This window comes from Dreissena polymorpha, chromosome 6 (assembly GCF_020536995.1).
Source record: "Dreissena polymorpha isolate Duluth1 chromosome 6, UMN_Dpol_1.0, whole genome shotgun sequence".
NCBI lineage: Eukaryota > Metazoa > Mollusca > Bivalvia > Myida > Dreissenidae > Dreissena > Dreissena polymorpha.
Window position 1 is genome coordinate 106,540,192 of NC_068360.1, and position 21,800 is coordinate 106,561,991.

At 34.3% G+C, this 21,800-nt stretch overlaps 1 protein-coding gene across 14 annotated transcripts in view; it reads right to left on the reverse strand.

Annotated features, from left to right (window-relative positions):
- The window catches only part of LOC127835070 (uncharacterized), a 322,519-nt gene that overhangs the window by 200,591 nt on the left and 100,128 nt on the right, over nucleotides 1–21,800 (reverse strand). For all 14 annotated transcript variants that reach the window (XM_052361326.1, XM_052361315.1, XM_052361325.1 and 11 more), the window contains exon 5: nucleotides 11,199–11,269. In XM_052361326.1, the coding sequence (XP_052217286.1) occupies nucleotides 11,199–11,269 (71 nt within the window). The remainder of the gene's footprint in view (nucleotides 1–11,198; nucleotides 11,270–21,800) is intronic.

Genomic DNA, 21,800 nt, shown 5'->3' on the forward strand with positions numbered 1-21,800 from the left:
TGGGACAGGTTGGACTGTATATGATTTTTTCTTTTAAGTTATAATTCTTTTAAATGAAACCATAATTTTGAAAATTTATAAGAAAAAGAAACTTGTATGTTTCTTAGTTTAAATAATTATTACAAAACAAGAGGGCCAAGATGGCCATAGTTCGCTCACCTGAGAGGAGTCGGTTCATTCAATCTTTACCAAATCTCAAACTTGACCTAGATATTGTCCAGTCAAACATCCTTGTCAAGTTTCATCATTATTTCACCTGCGAGTCATGATCAATGTACCTATGAAGTTTCATGATCCTAGGCGTAAGCATTTTTGAGTTATCATCCTGAAACCTTTTTTCTTAGTTGAGTCACCGTGACCATGACAGCCATTGTGTGAATACGTTTTTTGGCACTGTGACCTTGACCCTTGACCTAGTGACCTGATAATCAATAGGGGTCATCTGCGAGTCATGATCAATATACCTATGAAGTTTCATGAACCATAGGCATAAGCGTTCTTGAGTTATCATCCAGAAACCATTTTACTATTTCGGGTCATCATGGCCTTGACCTTTGACCTAGTGACCTGAAAATCAATAGGGGTTATCTGCGAGTCATGATCAATGTATCTATGAAGTTTCATGATCCTAGGCATAAGCGTTCTTGAGTTATCATCCGAAAACCATTTTACTGCTTTGGGTCACGGTGACCTTGACCTTTGACCCAGTGACCTGAAAATCTATAGGGGTCATCTGCAAGTCATGATCACTGTATCTATGAAATTTCATGATCCTAGGCACAATCGTTCTTGAGTTATCATTCAGAAACCATTTTTCTATTTCGGGTCATCGTGACCTTGACCTTTGACCTAGTGACCTGAAAATCAATAGGGGTCATCTGCGAGTCATGATCAATGTACCTATGAAGTTTCATGATCCTTGGCATAAGCGCTTTTGAGTTATCATCCAGAAACTATCTGGTGGACGGACAAACGGTCATGAGCAAAACAATATACCCCCTCTTCTTTGAAAGGGGGGAATGTCAGAAAACTGCCCCCCTCCCAGCAGCCATGTTATTCAACTGACTGGAACCATTTTTGAACTCAACTCTCGTATCAAGGAAACAAATGTTCTGAGCAAATTTCATGAAAATTGGGCCAAAAATGTGACTTCTACTGTGTTCACATTTTTTCACTATATACATATAGAGAAAAATGCCCCGCCCACTGGCGGCCATGTTTTTTCACCGATCCTGACCATTTTCAAACTCGTCTGAGATATCAATAAAACCAATCTTTTGACCAACTTTCATGATGATTGGGCAAAAATTGTGACTTCTAGAGTGTTTACAAGGTTTCTCTATAGCCAAATAAGGAAAACTGCCCCGCCCACTGGCGGCCATGTTTTTCAACGGATCGGAACCACTTTTAAACTCAACCAAGATATAATTAAGACAAACATTTTGACAAAGTTACATGAAGATTGGGCATAAAATGTGACTTCTACAGTGTTTACAAGGTTTTTCTTTTTTTTTACCTAGTGACCAAGTTTTTTACCAGGCACAACCCAGTTTCGATCTCGGCCGAGATTTCATTGGGACAAAGCTTCTGACCAAGTTTCATGAAGATGGGACAAGAAATGTGGCCTCTAGAGTGTTTACGAGCAAATGTTAACTGACGGACGGACGGACATACGACGGACAAAAACCTGAGCAATCAGGTGAGCTAAAAAAGTCATGTAGATGTGAATTAACAATACCCTGGTGGAACTTAAACCTTACAATCTGATATAAATGTGGATGCCAACGCTTTCATGGAGTCGAAATAGTTTAACTTAAGATCACAAATGGCATTTTCACCTGATATTTTTCACGTATGAATATTCTGTGACGATTCTTTTTAAAGTGTAACTTATAAAATCAGAGTAATTTTCATTTGAAAAAAATATAACAAGACTCCCCAGATTTTGTTTTAAACTGGAGTATTTCAAGTTATCAAGGTTTTATCCTATAATTCGTTTACAGGCCAGTGATTATTGATTTGCACTAGGAAACTAGAAGTAATTTTTATCAAATATATGGGCCGTGCTCTGTGAAAAAGGGTTTAATGCATGTGTGTAAAGTGTTGTCACAGATAAGCCTGTGCATTCCGCACAGGCTAATCAGGGATGACACTTTCCGCTTTTATGAAATCTTTTGTTTAAAGAAAGTATCTTCTTAGCAAAAATCAAGTTTTTGCGGAAAGTGTCGTCCCTGATAAGCCTGTGCGGACTTCACAGGCTAATCTGGGACGACACTTTACACACATTCATTAAACACCTTTTTCACAGAGCACGTCTCATATTTATAATAATTATTTACAATATTAATTCTGCATTAAAATCATGCAGATATATTTTAATATAACAAATCATCTTGTACAAATTTTTTTATGAATGTTCTGATACCTTCTACAAGCCAGTCCGTCTGCTATGGTAATCATCACAAAATTATTATCAAAACTTCATCAGGAAACACATGACATACATGAGCACATTTGGATGAGAAAAATACACATCTCAAGCCAAAAGATTATGGTCAAACAAATAAACTTTGATAATCGTGCCAAAACAAATTAATAGTTCTAATTCTACAACTCATTTCTTAGGTTTAGAGAGTATTGCATTAGTTTTAATACAGCACTGAAAATATTACATGAGATTAGAGATTATTGCATTTAATTGTATTCTCATTGTTATACGAACTGCAAGGCATTCTTGTATTTATTAAACATGATACTATTAAGGCAAAACTGGTAACTGCAGCATTTATAAGATTTAATCGTCTTACATAAATCTGTTTGAAATTTGATAACCGCACCATAATAAGTCAAGAAGATTAGTACAATAAGCTGTAATCTGATCAGTATTAATTTTAATTAAGACGACTTTCATGTGTATCTCATCCTGATAGTTTTAACAGCACATATATTTATATGTCTTTCAACAGATAAGTTATTATAATAACACGGTTTATTATACACTTTTTACAATAATTTTTTCTTCCATCTATTATAAAGTAAAGTTTTAAAACACAAATACAATACATTGTAATCCCTGACCCGTTCCCTTTTCTGAATCATACAAGTTCTGAGACAGAACACAGTAGTAGAGTTATTGTCTATCATAGTATTTATTTAGCTGGTGTACTGTAATAAAATGTACTTTTGACCCAAAGGGTCCTCATCACCATATTGGGATTACTGCATAGTCCCAATAGAAATCACAAGCAGTTCATGACACATCATACAAAATTACAGCCAAGTCAGTCTATTGCCCACAAGACAGTCCTAAATTATACCCAAGCATTAGCATAAAAAAGAATACAATTGAATCTGACCACTCGAGGGTTTCTCCTTTTTCATCTAATGTTCACATCATTTCAGATATAATTCCTGATAAGTCTAGACCAATAAAGTCCAAAACATTATTGCTTGTCAAGTGTAGGTGGAAGCATTTATCAAGAATTAGTCAGTAATGCTAATAGTTACCTACATTTCAAGTGCTGAAGTGCAAATCTATGTTTAGCTGATCCCCTGCGAAATGTTGTTCTGCAGTTCACGAATAATTCGTGAACATTTCATGAACTGTTCGTGAACTGAGTTCATGAATTGTTCACGAATAGTTCGTGAACAGAAAATGAGCCACGTCTGTGAAAAGTTCTTGAAATTTTAGTTCATGAACTGTTCATGAACACTAATGGCATGAAGTGTTCATGAAATATTCTTGAAACCTAATGGCATGAAGTGTTCATGAACTATTCTTGAACCCGTGTGGCATGAAGTGTTCATGAACTATTCTTGAACCATTATGGCATGAAATGTTCATGAACTATTCATGAACATCAATGGCATGAAGTGTTCTTGAACAGTTCATGAACAACACAATGCTTGAAAAATTCTTCAGGGTTTTGCTGTTCACGAACAGTTCATGAACATTTTCCTTCTATTTTTCAATGGCTCATTTTCTGTTCACGAACTGTAAGTGAATAGTTCATGAACCATAGTTCTTCAAGAGTTCATGAACTGAGGTGGCATGAAGTGTTCATGAACTATTCATGAACAAGAATTTGTCAATTTATGCAAAGGTTATCATAAGTGTTACTAAAGCTCAACAAACAGGTCAGGGTAAAAAGAAACAAGTCTTGTATTAGCACTTAACATATTGATAGCAACATATAACAATAATTTAAATATAACACTAATAACTGAGATACAAGTGGTTTGATAATACTCTTTAAATTTCATAATACAACTTTGCACTATATGTTCATGAATAATTCATGTATTGAAAAGATTATGAATAGTCTCATTTTCAGTTCAAGAATCATTTAATAATCAATGGTTTCCCTGAAACGGTTACACTTACAGTGCCAAAGAACTTGAAATGAAACCAATGGCTGATCAGTTCAGCCGGTAATTTATTAAAGACTTACATTTTCAAATATAATATAAACCATGTGCCTTCCGTTTCAACTTCCTGTGCACACAATATTCTTTCTTTGTAAAAACAGCAATGCAATGTACATTGAGTTCTTGATATCATCTTAAACTGTTCTTGAAATAAGATGTCCTTAAAACGTTCTTAAACTTGTCTTTTAAGTCTTCCAAGAACAATGACAGATCCTTTTAAGAACATATTGGATTCTTAAAAAGTCCATCATACATTCAAAAACATTGTGTAGACCTGTTTAAGATCATCAGAAGGAAACATGTTGTTCAAAAAAGTTCTTAAAGTGTTCAAGAATAGTTTAAGAATAATTCAAGAACAGGAAAGGTCCTTAAAAAGTTATTGAAGTGTTCCTGAAGGCAGTTCTTGAACAGTTCTTTTACAAATGTTCTTAAAATTATCTAGAACAGGTCAAGAACTCTAACTTACAGTGGTGAAAGTACTATGCATGTTCATACTAACTTCACAGGTTTCACAAATCTACAAGATTTGTATGCTAGACATTTCAATATTACTTTCAAAAATATGTATGAAACATCTAGCACAAAGGAATTCATGAATTATTCATGATGGATCCTTAAAGTCTGTCTCAGAAAAGTCATTAGAAATACTTGTGCATGAAATGTTCATCACTAAGTATTTATGGTTAGATGAAGAACTGTTCATGAACTTTGAAATGTTCAACAATAATTCATAAACAGTTCATGAACATGTCTTAAGAACAGTTCATGTCCAAAAGTTCATGAACCAAGCTAAGGAACTTTTTCAGAACCGTTCATGAACAGTTCTTGATTGGCTTGAAGTGTTCATGAAATCATGAACAACATTTCGCCGGGGATATACCAGTAGAAATGCTCAGCGGACACAACAGTTTCATGCATAATGTTGATTGCTGCACATTTATATGTATCAGGATGAGTTTAATATAACATTGTATAACATTTATGTCCACTTTTCATGCCATCAACTAATCATCTTTTTTTAAGTAACACAAAAGCGAGTGTTAAGGAATTTTTACACCAAAATACTGGTAACATAAAACCATGAACTGCACACTACTCTACCAAATCCCTATGTATACAATTCTGACATAAAAAATATAGGCAGAGACTCTTATACACCAAAAACAGTGCACCAAATTTTACTTTGTTATATAATAATGTTTCACCTACAGGTACTTAAATACAATTTACCAGTCTCTATCATACAGAAAAGTGGATTAGTTGTTTTCAAGTCCATCTTAATAAACTTCCATGAAGCCAGCTTTGCTCCCAAAACAATTCACTGATCAATTTGAAAAACTGCATGTTGCTTCCTTTGGGTACAATTTGTCAATTGGGGGCTAAATCATTGGATTGAGGTAAAATTGTCTTTGGCATTATTGCAGAAACCTATACCCAATATTAGCCCAACCATGCTATAGACAGTCCCCAGCCATGCATTGGGTATTCTCTCAAGTTACTTACAAAAAAATGACCGAAGTGTATGAATGATGAGTAAAAGAATCTTGGTATTCCTCTTAACCCTGGGAAATTTGTCGTCTGCTAAAATGTCGTCTGCAGAATTTCTAACATTAGCATTTTCTTCTATTTTTTTCAAAGAATACTATCAGAATAGCGAACAGTTTGGATCCTGATGAGACGCCACGTTCTGTGGCGTCTCATCTGGATCCAAACTGTTTGCAAAGGCCTTTAAAATGTGGTTCCTGCACTGAAAGGGTTAAAAGACGCTATATTTCTCAACGTCACAACATTTCTTGTAGGACATTTTTGGACTTTTTGCATATTTTGGGAAGGGTCCAGGGCCTTTTTGATTTGGATTAATTGCAGCGTTTCGACACCAATTGGGAACTGGGTTTTCTTTTGTTGTTTTGTTCTACCAAATACTATAAAAAAAGTGTCTTATATTATTACAAATCCTACAAACAAATTACAATAATGTTAATATTTTTAAATATAAAATCTCAGATCACAATAAATGGAAGGCAGGCAGTCTATTTCCAGCAATAATTTGAATAATTATGTCCTAAGCTCAAAAATTTATTTAAAATGTCTTTCACACACAACATAAATTTAATATGGCTAAACTAAGATAAATTGGACTTAAAGTTGGAATTTAGAACTTCTAGGTCTGACTTCAGAAACTTAATGTTGATATGCATTAGGGCTCAACCATTCAATGTGCAGTGACCTTAAAGGCAGTTTCACTGACCTTTCGTACGCAGACTTTGCAATAACTACTGTTTCACTAACTTAAATCTTCTTAATATACTTGGATCCTGATTGAACTTAGAAGCTGCTTAAATATAGACACAAATATGATCTGTTACAAAAGCTTAATCACATACTATTAAGTAAGGTCTTTGCCTTTAAAATGGACAGACTTTTATCTTTTGAGGGATTTTAATGTACTTAATTAGCCATTATAATGACAATTAGACATTTCTAGTATCATTATGCTGAGTTGTATAACCGTTAATATTTGATCGATATCAATCACAGTAGCTTTTAAGGGACTGCAACCACGATTGACTGGTATGTTACATTACTTGAAAAAAAGTTCATATTTTCAGTATATTCGGTAATAATGTACCCAGTAAAATTTATTACCGAATATACTGAAAATATGAAGACTTTTTTCAAATAATGTAATATACCAGTCGTGATATTTTAATCAATATAAACTAATAATTGTAAAAAAATACGGTACTTTAGAACTTTTCATTTTTCGTCAATCGCAGTTGACGGTCCCTTTAAAGATAAATTCAGGTAATCACTCATGCAAATAATTAAATTTATAGGAATTCCTCCCTTATACTATGGAAAAATAATACCTTGTGCAATGCCATCTTCACTGTGATTAAAGACATTACCTTACCATTTTAATAAAAAATATTCATATGTTAATATTGTTTTTGAAAAAATAATAAAATGCCAGTTGATTTTTCCTCTTTGGAGCCCTCGAAATATCGACCCGTTCCCCTCGAAAAGTTTTTTCCCATATCCAAAATTTATATGATAATGCACAATTTAAGTATGATAAACACAAACATGTCAATGGCATTATTGCCATTTCAAAACTAAAAGGATACTTTGTCTCGGAAAAGAAACCTAGAAAGTGCTAGTGAATTGCAGCTCAGTCGATTTGCAAAGAAAACATATTAAAAGTTTTCCTTTGAAAATGGTATATGTCAAGCTTGGTTTGATTCATGTCTTAGTCTGTGCATTGTTCAGATTCATTTGCATATCCGGTGCTTTATTCTGTTTGTCACGCCACACAATATATAGCAATGGCATGTAACTGCTTGCATTGATACCGGTAAACAATTTTTTATTTTATGTTTTTATTTAAAGATATTTATATACTAAAATGAATTATCAAAAATAACAAAGTGTGTGTGTGTGTATAAAAAAAACAAACATGCTTGAATTTTCTCAGAAAAACAATCTTTTGAGATATTTGTCCAATATTGCCAAAAAAGTATGTTTCAACTAACATATTTTTCTGTGCATAATTTTTATCATTGTAAATTGAATTTTTCAAAAATATCAAAAACTTAACAGTTAATACAAACACACACAATTTATGGTCGTCACAAAAAAAATGTGGGGGGGGGGGAGGAAACAAACAATTAACTGTTGTTCTTATTTTTAACCTATATGCCCCCTTTAATATGCAGACATCAAGATCAGCTTCCTATTAATCCATATTTCTAGACAGAATCATTCTTGAGTGTCGGTTGAGCTGGATTATGAAAGCAGGGAGATGAAATTCCAACCAATCAATCCAAAAGTAAGACATGTTTTCATTACGGATCTGTCAGAAGTAATGTATTATGCACAATTGCTTATTTATTTAATATGCAACACACAAAAAGACAAACATTAAACCGTGCAAACTTTGTTATTGTATTTCATATTAGTGGAAAATAAGGATGTATTGCTTGACAAAAGGAAGAATGGTCTTTATAGTGATTATTCTAGATTGTAATAAACCTTCTACAAAAAATACATTCATTGAAGGGTCACTCCAATTGGATTATCCCTTTACAACTTAGATACGTATTTTGATGTGTTTGAAGTCTCTTAGAAAGTTATATTTAATTGAAAACCTTTCTAACTAGATTCAAGTTCTAAGGCTTCATTTCCAACCCTTAGATATGTAACATAACGCACATTTAATAATCGAAATTTGTTCCAAATTTCATACAATCTTAAATAGGCAGTCACCTAGATCAACATTTCAGTAGTCTCGAGTTATCAAACGTCAATAAGTACCGGGCACGAATATTTGCTTACCTTATGTGTCAATCTTCAGTCAATTCCTTATATATTCGTTATGTGTCCATTGCATACGTCATATTTATGTTGCAGACACGTGACTTTACAAACGGCCAATCAGAATTGCACATGTTAAATCAACTTTACGTTGCAGACACATGACTTTACTAACGGCCAATCAGAATTGCACACGTTAAATCAACTTCTGTTTTTGTTAGTAAATAGTCAGTCTGATGCATGCAGCTGAACATAAAAGGCGTATTATTGCTTGCTGTCTTGAGCGAGGCCCATTGTGGGCTTTTGCATTTTACCTTGAATTTGACAAACATTTGAAAACGTTGTGTTGTGTTAATACGCAGATATAAAACACAAACAAATTAAATTTAACTTTCCAAGGGACTACAAATGTGTCAAAATACTTATATAAGTTAAGTAAAGGGTTAACATAGTCACTTCCTGTAGGTCAGTGTGAGGTCAATCTATGAAAGCTATCCCTTGGGGATTTCTTTTGTAAGGAAGTCAGGGACATTTGCCACATTAGAGGATGTCTTTTCACTCTGTATTCAATCAGGTTTATAATTATAAACATTTAAAACCAAAATGGAGTAGCAGTCTTTTAGTTTTGGCAGTAAGGTAAAAGTTAAATAGCAGTTTCATGAAATTATATTTTAAAATGATTTAAGCAGATACATGGGAATGAACTAGATCTGTTGTGGCCAAACTTATTTTTTTATGTGCCAGTTTGGAAAGCAAATGAGTCTCCTCATGAAAGTTTTGAAGAGTTGGCAAATAACAAATCATTCATTGCATTGCTCATTATTCCAAGAGTGGTCCATGCCAGATTCATTTCATGGCTAGTTGACTAAGAACAAACAGGCGTGATGAGTTAACAAGTGCTTTTAGCACCTCCAGGAGTACCATGGCCATGGGCCTCCTGCAGATGAATGGATAATAATGTGATTAATCTTGGAAACATTTACAAAAGGTCATACCTTATCTTTTCTTCCCTAATAGTCTGTATTGCAATTATGCCTAATTTAATAAAAAAAACTTAATGCAAATTAGGCATATTTTTTTTACAGATCATACATTAATGATATTAACAAACATGCAATCCAACTCTTAAAGTGTTTCTTTAACATTTGAGTTTTAAAACTGCATTTAAGTATATAGTTTACCTAGCTGGACACTTCAAAATTGACTATATTACAAAATTCATATAGGGAAATAATTCATTAAAACAGACGTGTGTTTTTATTTGCCTTTTTTTCTAATTACGTAGCAAATATCCAATTAGAATACCCACTAATGAAGCTTAACCATTTCAATGGGGCGTCGTTTGCAAATGAAGTTATCACATTTAAGTATAATTATTTCTTGCTAAAAATAACGTAGTACAAATTTTTTGTACCAAACCTGAACTCAAATTTCTCTGGCAAATTTGCGTTCATTAGTTTGAGAGAAGTTTTTAAATAATAAAGGTATGGTATGGATTTTTCATCAGCACTAGGGTGTAAGACTTGATGAATTACATTCACATACTGCCTGCGATTAATGATTGAATATTTATGTCAAACAGGTAATGTTATTAGCAAACATTTGCTGAAAATTCACCCAGTAGCTGACTACAGCAAAGTATGTGAAAGGTTTTTGTTAACAATGAGTGGATGATGTGTTTTTAACCAATTTATGCCTTAAGTGGATTGGATCAATTTATTTCCAAAATTAGGGATTTCTAGTATATTCATTTCTATATTTAGAATATTTTTTACAGAAATTCCTTTAAGCAATTATAAATAAACAGCGCAGACCCAGATGAGAATATGCGGCGTCTTATCTGGGTCTACGCTGTTTGCCAAAGCCTTTTTGCTAGACGCTAGGCATAAATGGGTTTAACTTTCAGATCTGTTCCATTTAAACAGGTACTTAAATTATAAACATCATGTGATAAAAAATACATGGCGGAGAGGAAACATGCAATGAAAATTCATAACGAAGAAGAAGTGTTTGTACCTGGTGTTTCTTTTATAATGCTCCATCTAGATCCAAATCAGCATTTTAATTTGTTTGGTAACCAATGTCTGAACAATACAATCAATAACAAAAATTGCTTAAAATACCAACTGATGATAAAGAAGTTCATTGGTTGGTATGGGTAACTATTGAATCTGTTCGTTACAAAGGTAATGTTGAACATAAAATGACATACAAAACTTGACATAACAAAACTGACTAAAAAGTATTGGTCTTACAGACCAACATTTTATGAAAATAGGAAGGTCCAATTAAACACAAAAACTGCCGGACCAAAAGCTTTAGGCTTGTTGAAACACTCTTGATTCCTTTTCATGGAAACAGTACTTGGTGTCTTTGGGAGATGTTAAGAACGTTACCACAGTGGGGATCGAACCCATGACATGCTTTAATACGCTTTGCTTACATATAGTACTTACCAGGTTGTTCAAGCAGTCACGAGGTTTTGGATCCCCAGTACAATGTGTGGAACCATCCTTTCCAGGGACATCTGAAAATAAAGAATGATGATTGCAAAGATGAACCAGTATGCAAAAAACACACTAAAAATATGCGTTACATTCTGAGAAAACTGGACATATAGTGCATACGCGTAAAGTGTCGTTCCAGATTAGCCTGTGCAGTCCGCACAGGCTAATCAGGGACGACACTTCCCGCTTTCATGGCATTTTTTGTTTAAAGGAAGTCTCTTCTACACGAAAATCCAGTTAAGGCGGAAAGTGTCGTTCCTGACTAGCCTGTGCGGACTGCACATGATAATCTGGGACGACACTTTACGCACATGCATTAAACCCAGTTTTCTCAGAACGCAACTCATATAGCGATAATGAAAGCATGTTTTATACAATACAAAATGGCATTTAAATGTCAATCTGAGAGAACTTCCTTTACTTGCTTGTTTTATGTTGTTTTAATGGGTTATTGCAAATTTGAAATAAGTTTAGTTATAATGATATATTGTTTGTCAAGATCCATTGATTTAGAATAGATTTCAAGATTGTTTTAGAATAAGGAAGATAAACAATTTTTCATATTAGTATCACATTATACATTCATAAATATGTACTGTAATAAAATCATTTCAATTTTGTTGTTTGAACGATATACTGATGATTGATAAGCAGCATATTTTATCTTCATGTTGGTTAATCTTGTATGCCAATAATTGGTTATTGTCCCAAAAACAGATCTTAATAACAGAGTCTCCATATTTATGGCTCCCCATGCACTTCAGCTGTCCATTGATGGGAAAAACTCCCATGTATTATTATTCCTAGAAAATTCCACAAGACACATTTGCATGAATGAAAACATTTCTAATGTGCATTCAAACAACACTTAGTCATTAGCAACTCAAATAAAATGACCATTAACAAAGTACCTGACCATTCTTGGCATTTCCTACAAGTGTTAATGGATACTTAAAAACAATTTAAGTGAAACCCAAGATAACTGTGGATGAACCCAAAGCCATATGAATGCAATTCCATGATGAAGGAGGTATGTCTGTCAACTGTTTGATTTGCAAAGCCTATGCATATGTGTTATTGTGATGATTATGGTGTCTGTTCATGTATATTGTTGCACTCCTTTTGTGATACAGGCAATCAAATATTCAAATGTTTGGAAACAACATAGATACCCATTTTGTTTGATAAATGTATGTAATATAAATAGTAATAAGTATTTCTAAGTTTAAATGTTCTTTTGCTTTTTGCTTATATGAATGATTCTTTAATGAACTCAAAAGTTGTTATTATTTTTCCTTGGTATCTAGTTTAACGGTTTCCTAGGTGTTGTAACTTACTAACACTTTCCCCCGTAGGCCTGAGTAAATTATATAATGGCCCTTCTTAATTCTGAGGAAGATGGGCAATTACTGTTACAATAATTTCATGAAAAATCATCACACAAGTTATGCTGCATGACTGTGAATGTTTTATTTACTTTTTTGTCAATTTGTGACAAAAAGTTGGAGAATTGTAATGTTTCAATCAATGAAAGCAAATGCAGTCTTTAGGAATCAAAGGACAAGTGTAAAATAATCAATATCAGAGCTATTTTCATTCATCTTCGGAAATATTACCATATGTAAGTAAAACAATATCTGTGTCAGATACCTAAATAATTATCTAACTGAGTTAGTTTACATCTCTCACAGACTGTAATTAGGCTTTTATTGCCAGAGGATCTTCCTGAAGAATGCCTAATGCAGCATTTAATCAAAGGTCAACTGGAAATATCCTCTCAACATCTCTCTGAAACCAATCAGTTGCATTAATTCCCAATCACCTTTGCTCTGTAATTGATAATGTAAAACAAGAATGATAAAGTAGGTTAATTTCAATACTCCTGAACTTTTGTAAGCGCTAGTGGATGTTTCTCAGGTACTATTCAAAATGACTTTGATGTTACATAGGGACATAGCTCTCACTGAAGTCATGTGATTCAATATGATGTTTTATTGCAAATGTTACTGTATAAAATAACATTAATTCCTCAGTAATTGATTATCATTTCTAGGTTTAGTTTAGTTTAAGTTTAAACCTATTTATTTTAGCTTGATTGTATCAAATACATGGTATCTATGGGGGAGATCTTAAGAACGCTCCCGAAGTGGGGAGCAAATCCATGACCTCCTTGTCGCTTAAGGCGGATACCATATCCCCTATGCCATGGCAACCCTCTAGATTTTCTAGGTTTCAAAGTAAGTACAGACAACTCAGCAACAGATTTGGTAAACTGCCACATGCATTGTTAAAAAAATACCATCTCAAAGTCTGATTTTTGGATGTCTGATAGTAATTCTGTCCTCTCTAATTTAGCTGATATTCATTTGTTTCCGCAGGGGTTTCCGCTGTCAAATGATTTTTACACAACTCCCTGGGACATTTATGTTAGAATTGAATTTGCTTGACATGTCATGACAATAATACTGCACACACAGACATACTTCAAGGTATCGTTCACAGATTTACAGTGGTCACAAACAATACCTTCCACCCTATGCCTCATCTTGTAAAAAGTATAGCAACTGTTGAAAACAAAGTCACACGTTAGATTGCTGAGCGTGATGATATAGACAGTTCAAAACTTTGTTGCATCTCAGATCTGAGATACAGTTTGTCATTTGTAACATAAGACGACACAATCAACTCATGCACATCTTCATATCATATGGAACAATCCCTGCACTTTGAATCATGCTCTTTGAAAAGTAAAGAAGACAGATGGACGGAAAGAAATCTATGCGAAGACAACAGAAAGAAGGACCACTTGCAAATATTGACCATATTAAGATGCCTTCAAGACACCAACATGCATTGGCATTCTTACAACAACTATTGCCGCTTTAAAAAACCTTACTTTTTTTGGTAAATGTAAAGACACCAGCTGTTGTGACAGAGGTATTTAAGTCCCTGTGGAGAACTTCGTTTGATTTATCAGCTCATATATTGTCTTCTCTTGATTAATTAAGATGTGCTTTAAAGCTAGGCACTGCATGACAGAAGTAATTTCTACAGCCAAGTGTGGTGTACGACACTGTTATTTAGCTATTTACATCAACATCAATTACCAATGAAGAATTAGTATAGTTGAGGTAATTTTTTAAGAGCTTTGTTTCTTCTTATCCAAAAGAGTATATGTTTTCTCTACAGCATGTTTTTGAAGCTCAAATATTACAACTGCATGGGATTCAGTCAATCTTAGGATGAAAATATTTAAGGTGGTATCACTTTACTTTGATGTTGATTTAAATGTTTCTGCCCTCTGACCAGGAGGTTCTAGGGGTTCAATCCCTGCTCTGAGGGACCAGCATCATCAGAATCTTTCAAAGGATTGGTGTCACAGATGTATATCAAGGCCTCGTTCAAACTAACTGTTTTCAGAGTAGCTGTCTTACCTTTATTGACCTGTATTGACCTATATTAACGTGTATTAACAGCCAATCAAATGTGAGTGGAATTTCCCACCAATAGGCCTGAATCAATACATTATATATCCAATATGTTGTATATTGTGAACATACTAGTATTTATATTATATAAGTGCAAAAATGTTCATTGCAAATGTAATATGTACTATGCATTGATTAAAAGAGGTGTAAATATGCATTACTTGTACACATACAATGTAAGATACAACATAACACACATTTTATGTGGTGGATAAGGGAACAACAACTAAAACATAAGATACAACAAGGGTTTATCCCATTTAAGCCTAGGGGACTCTCCCATCCTTTTAAATGGATCCATTTATTTCCAAAATAAGGGATGTCTAGTATATTTATTTCTATATTTAGAATATTTCTTACAGAAATTCCTTTAAGCAAACAGCGCAGACCCAGATAAGACACCGCATCTGGGTCTACGCTGTTTGCCAAGGTCTTTTTTCTAGACGCTAGGCATAAATGGGTTAACCTTTGTTTTCAGTTAAATTTAGAAATTTAAATTTTCAACCTAAGATTATTTTCAAAATCAGGATATACACTCAATATTGTGTTTTTTTTTAAGTTAATTGTATTGTTTACTCTACACAATTTTTTAATTTACCAAACTGCACATGTTTATTTCATGTTTTCCAATTAACATCTGGCACACTATCTCAGGGTACAGCCTACAAATCCTGGAAGACAACTGCAAGTGTTGCATGGGAAATAAACAAGAGTGCTTAGTCAAAGAGTTTTATGTGCACAGAAATGTAATTGAGATCTCATTCATGATGATTGAAGCAATTGTTTTCCTTATTACTACTTTCAAACACATGTAGGAGGGTTTATGAAATTATATATATAGACAGCTGTTTATGTGTAAATAAATACAATGCAACAAATACTAAAATCATGGAAGATAACAATTAACACTCACATGATGATCCTTGAAGTATTGCACACAGATTTAACTATTTCAAAGTGTTACTAAGCTCTCTATAAATGCATACATGCCAGACGTCCCGATCTTGGCGGGACAGTCCTGCTTTTAGGGTGTTTGTCCCGGTGTCCCGATGTAACACTATTTGTCCCGACATTCGAACAAAACGATATACGCTCTTTAAGTTCACAATAAAATTCCCTATTCAAGCTCCGTCTGGCTTTAATTACCATCGCGTATCCCTTTATTGCCCCCTATTAACAAACCATATCTACTAGTCGAGTGATCCTGTGTTGTTTTTGACACATTATCAGCGATATATCCGCAAATTATTGATTTTATCGGGCATTCACACCAGGGTATTTTTATGATAAGGGTCGTTAATTGCTAGGGATAGATGCATTCTAGTGCATTAAACAGATTGCGTTTGTATTTCATGGCCCAAATCAAGTCCAAAGATACTATTATTACGCGGTATTCAGTGTATTATATGTCAAACAAATCGAGCGCTGGCCGATACCAGAGACATAAATTTACTTTTCGTTTTTTGCTGATTTTCAGAAAATAATTTGTACATATTGCATCAATCTAAATTAAGAGTTAATGGATGATTGGTTGAATAAAAACAGTGCTCGATGTGCGCACATCCCGTTGAACGTTGCCTCTGCACAAATGGGTTCATCTGCATAGTGCACATGTTTGTTTACTTCCGGAAAACGGAGAACGTCTGTGTTCATGCAATTCTAAACACATTTATCATCAATATTTGCCAGAAATTATGAGGTTTTGTAAGTAATTAGCTGATAACTGACTTTAGTAAATGTGGCATGATTGATCATTTTAGGTGTCCTGCTTTTTTGTAAAATGTCCCGACGTTTTTAATGGACTGTCCCGATTTGGACCCGAAAATTTCTGGCGTGTATGATAAATGACAGAATCCCCAAAAAAGATCTGTTTCATTTATTTTTTTTGCAATATTCAAGTACGATTTTAAAATTGACATGAGGAAAGTAGTTTTGGGGTATTTTTATACCATAACCAACCTGTATGTTGCAATTTATATGTACATATTTATTTTACATCATAAAGACTCAATTTAAAAAACCTGACAAAAACAACAACAACTAGAAATTGGAAAACAAAAAGATCATCATCAAAGTGTCTGGTATTGATGGCAGGATTTTCTTAGAGCTGAGTTTCCATGCCATTAAAGGGGCCTTTTCACAGATTTTGGCATTTTTTAACTTATTCATTAAATGCTTTATATCGATAAATGTAAACATTGGATCGTAACAGCTCCAGTAAAAAATCAAGAATAAAATTTAAAAAAGGAAAAGAACATTGCCCGGTCCAGGTTTCGAACCAGTGACCCCTGGAGTCCTGCCAGAGTCCTGAAGTAAAAACGCTTTAGCCTACTGAGCTATTCCGCCGAGTACACAGAGCTGACGTATTTTATACATTATATAAGCAATCTTCGTAGTTTCACAAAATTTAACGACAAAAACAGAACTCTCCAAATTATTCAATCGTTTCGCGTTGCATAACGCTTTATAATTTTTAGGTTTTAAAATCGTCAAAAGATGCATATAATGGCTATATTAGACCATGGTAAATGTTCAGTATTACTGTTTCCTCACAAATATCATAACTAAAACGAAAATTTGCGAATCTGAAACAACTTTTTTCAATTTTGTCAATTTACCAAAGCGTGAAAAGATCCCTTTAATGAGGGTTACCGTTGTGGCAAAATTTAATACTTAAGTTTTGAAAACTGGAAAAGATTAAAACAAGATCTGCATTGTTTGTGTAGTCAATTTTTGTGTGACTGAAGAAGTTTTAATTGGCAGAGTAGTTTGAATTAACACTCAGAGTTACATAAACATTCACTGGCATTGATTGAGAGATGCCACAAAGAATGGTTTGAGGTTATCACAAAGAAACACAATCCTGCTCATAAAACAGTCAGACAAGAAAATACACAGAACAAAAAAAACCTTGTACAGTGTACAAACACTTCCATTATATTTAGGGTATTTTCTTGCTATTAGCACAGGTGGTTAGCGTGTGGCATACTGATATTAATTAGTAAAAACATCGTTTTGAATGAAAACTAATCAAATTATAACGTAAAACCAACTTCTTCAAAAAAACAAATCACTATCAAATACATATATATCAAGGTATTCAACTCAAAATTACCCTAAAAACAGGGTGCATCGCTTTTAAGAGCCATAACTTCATCAATTGTGCAGCGATTTCCATAAACTCGGTCTCATAATGCAGAAATAAATTTTCTTTCTGGAAATATACATTATAAAATCTTGAAATATTTTTCGGCGTAAGCTGTATTAAGCCAGCTTTTCACCTTACCTGACCTTTGTAAGTGTCCAATAAAATTCAAATAAAATTTCCCGCGGCTAGGTACGAATGAATACACTTCATTTATTCCATTGGCTGATTTGAGTATACCACCAGAACATTGGAAACATATCCGCGTCTTTGTAACACTGTTTTACTGCATGAAACAACTTTATCTCTAATGAAAAGGCTTAATAGATAGAACAGTTTTACACTCAATTCTCGACATCAATACAGTTTGTGCGTGCACCTTTTATTTTCAGAGAATTACCAGCGCAAAAGCGTTTATACTTAAAGGCTATATTCTCATATTTAGTACTTACTTCCATATTCCTGTCAACATGTTAACATGTAAAAGTATATAGAGCAGTGGAAGCCAGGCCTCACTTTAATGTATTGCATTTCAACCCGCGAGGTATCGGGTCAATTCGCGGTTAGTGTGTGAATGTCAGAGTTTATATACAGGTCATCACCGGAGTTCACGGCCAGTAAAATAATCGTTATATAATAAAGACGCTATCCATGAACTAGGTGACCTGGAATGTTCTTAAGACCAGAAATATGTTAAATGAAGATATTCAGCAATATAATTATGGTATGTCAATAATAGATTCTAAATGTGTTTTCAACAATACAATGATAAATACTATTTTTGATTAATTAAACAATAATTATTCCACCATATTGACTTATGTATTAAGCATGAGCGTGATGATTCTCGATACTGTTAATAATCAAATGAAATAGCAATGCCCGACAAACCACTAAAACAGGTTTGTTCGAAGAACGCGCCTATAAATATGGATACTTTGGGTGTGGCGGGTTGACTCATATGTTTTAATTTCACTTCCATTCTTCTTTTGGTTTGGCGGGTTGACTCATATGTTTTAATTTCACTTCCATTCTTCTTTTGGTTATCTGTTTTGTATCTATAGGTTTATGACCAGCAATATGTAATAATGTAAAATAAGCCGCGAAAACTCCGCGTAACATCCAGTACTGCGAGCGATGCAGCTAAGAGCTGCACAGAAAAAGACATTCTTGATCACATTCGTTGAACTATCAACGCCGTATATCTTTTTTAAAGATATTTCTTGTTTACAAATGCCATTGTTTTCATTGTGGATCACAAATACATGAAATAACAACTAGAGCCTAAGTAGTAATAACTTGTCAGATTATAAACAATTGTACCAGACTGGCATTAGCCTTTGTAAGGTCCCAGATATAGCTCCCAGCAACAGAAAGCAAGAGTAACTATTCAGTCATATATATATATTATTTTTGGTTCTTATTATACATGATGCTTGATCGTTTTATATGGAACTCCTTGAATGTCTTATAATACCAAAACTTGTGATATTACGTCAATCTGACTGTGCATGAATGCCTGTAACCATTATATATATGCATAATCACAATATATAAATATATAATTTGAATATATACAGATAAAGCATTAATATATAAAGATATAATTTTCTTGACAAACAGTACCATTGGCGGGCGGGCGGCAGGCGGCGTCGACAGCAGTGTCCGCTCTCTAATTGAAGTAGTTTTCATCCGATCTTCACCTAATTTGGTCAGAAGTTGTGTCAAGATGATATGTAGGTCAAGTTCAAATATGGGTCATGCAGGGTAAAAAACGAGGTCACGAGGTTACTTAGTGCATTTCAAGCATTAAACATGGTGTCCGCTCTCTAATTGAAGTAGTTTTCATCCGATCTTCACCTAATTTGGTCAGAAGTTGTGTCTAGATGATATGTAGGTCAAGTTCAAATATGGGTCATGCAGGGTCCAAAACGAGGTCACGAGGTTACTTAGTGCTTTTCCAGCATTTAGCATGGTGTCGGCTCTCTAATTGAAGTAGTTTTCATCCGATCTTCACCTAATTTGGTCAGAAGTTGTGTCTAGATGATATGTAGGTCAAGTTAAAATATGGGTCATGCAGGGTCAAAGACATGGTCACGATGTCACTTAGTGCGTTTCAAGCATTTAGCATGGTGTCCGCTCTCTAATTGAAGTAGTTTTCATCCAATCTTAAGCTAATTTGGTCAAAAGATGTGTCTAGATGACATGTAGGTCAAGTTCAAATATGGGTCATGCCGGGTCAAAAACAAGATCATGATGTCACTTAGTGCATTTCAAGCATTTAGCATGGTGTCCGCTCTCTAATTGAAGTAGTTTTCATCTAATCTTCACCAAATTTGGTCAAAAGTTGTGTCTACATGACATGTAACTAGGTCTCGAGGTCACTTAGTGCATTTCAAGCACTGAGCATGGTGTCCAAAACCTTCAAACGGGCGTATCTTGTGACAGTTTGGCACTCTTGTTTAAGTTGAATTCATACACTGACAAATAATTAAATTTATTGTTCAATGAGACAGAGGAGTAGATGATTTTTTTCGTCTCTGAATTAGGTGATAAACATTCTAACACGGCACGTGCCAAATTTCATATAAACACAGAAGAAAATCATCTATGGGTTATTCTGCAACAAATTACGGGCGGAGCTTAATGTGTCGAAAATAGTTCCGAATAAATAACGAAAATATTGCAGTAAAATGCACATGCTAAACCCCGCTCTAAGAGAAATGTAATAAATGTAGCATGTATATAAATGTAATAAAACAACAAATTGCATATTTGGTGGTACGTGGCATAACCACACCTACAAAAATTGTTATTTGTTAGGAAACATAATTAAGAAAACATTTTTATCCCACTTTTACAGCGAAATCGGTTGATTAAAGCCCCGTTGATTAAATTTCATCTATAATCAACGGCAAGGCTATAATCAATGGCACGAAATGACGTCATCAACTGCCGAACCGGAACTACTTTTTCCCACGCACCTCGTCACCTGTGTTTGCCAAGTGCATCAATAATAAAAACAATCTCAAATGTTTGTCAATCTTAATGACCTTAAAACAAAGGAAAGTAGCAAAAAAACGTTTTTTTGTCATTTATTTTTATTAAAACCTCAAGTATTAGGTAAATTTAACACTATGCAAATAGGTTCTGTTGTTGTTGCTCCCCTTTGAAGAAGTCAGTGCGAGTTGCTCCCCTTTGACCGTAGAAAACAATCGTCTGGACCAAGAAATCCTGTGTTAATTTACAAGCTGTACTCGGATATGCATCCATCTGATTTTTCTTCAAAGCATCTTTTCTACCTGGCAATACGCACAAATGACACTGCATCCCGGTGATTCTTGCGTCAACAATTGGGTGTCAACAAGTTAGGTCAGATGCTGAAGGCCATGGCAAAAGATTCCGGCTTTCTCAAGCACAAGAGAATAACGAACCACTCAGTTCGCAAATTCCTGGTCCAAAAATTTCGAAATACAATTATCCACCCACTGAAACCATGGCAATAACAGGGCACAAAAATGTCCAGTCCTTAACCAATTATTCCAACATATCTGTTGAACAGCTGCAAAAGTGTTCATTCTTGCTCAGTCCAGTAAATGTAACAATCCAACAGTTCCTCTTGTACACCTTCACGCACCAAAACTATGGCCGAAATGCAGCCCAGACAACCACTGTCTACCGTCGAACTAGTTGATCTTGATGTTCGCCCCACCCAGTCACTTCACGGTTCACCAGCGTTCGAACAACTTTGCCTCACAATTCTTTGGTGCCACTTTCAACATTCAAAATGTTAATGTATATAATTAGCTTAAATCCAAGTAATCTTTGTTATTTCGTCACGAAATAACCACATATTATAACAAAGAAGCAAATAATGTGCACCTCGTGATCGACTCGATAGTTTGATATCGAAAGTGA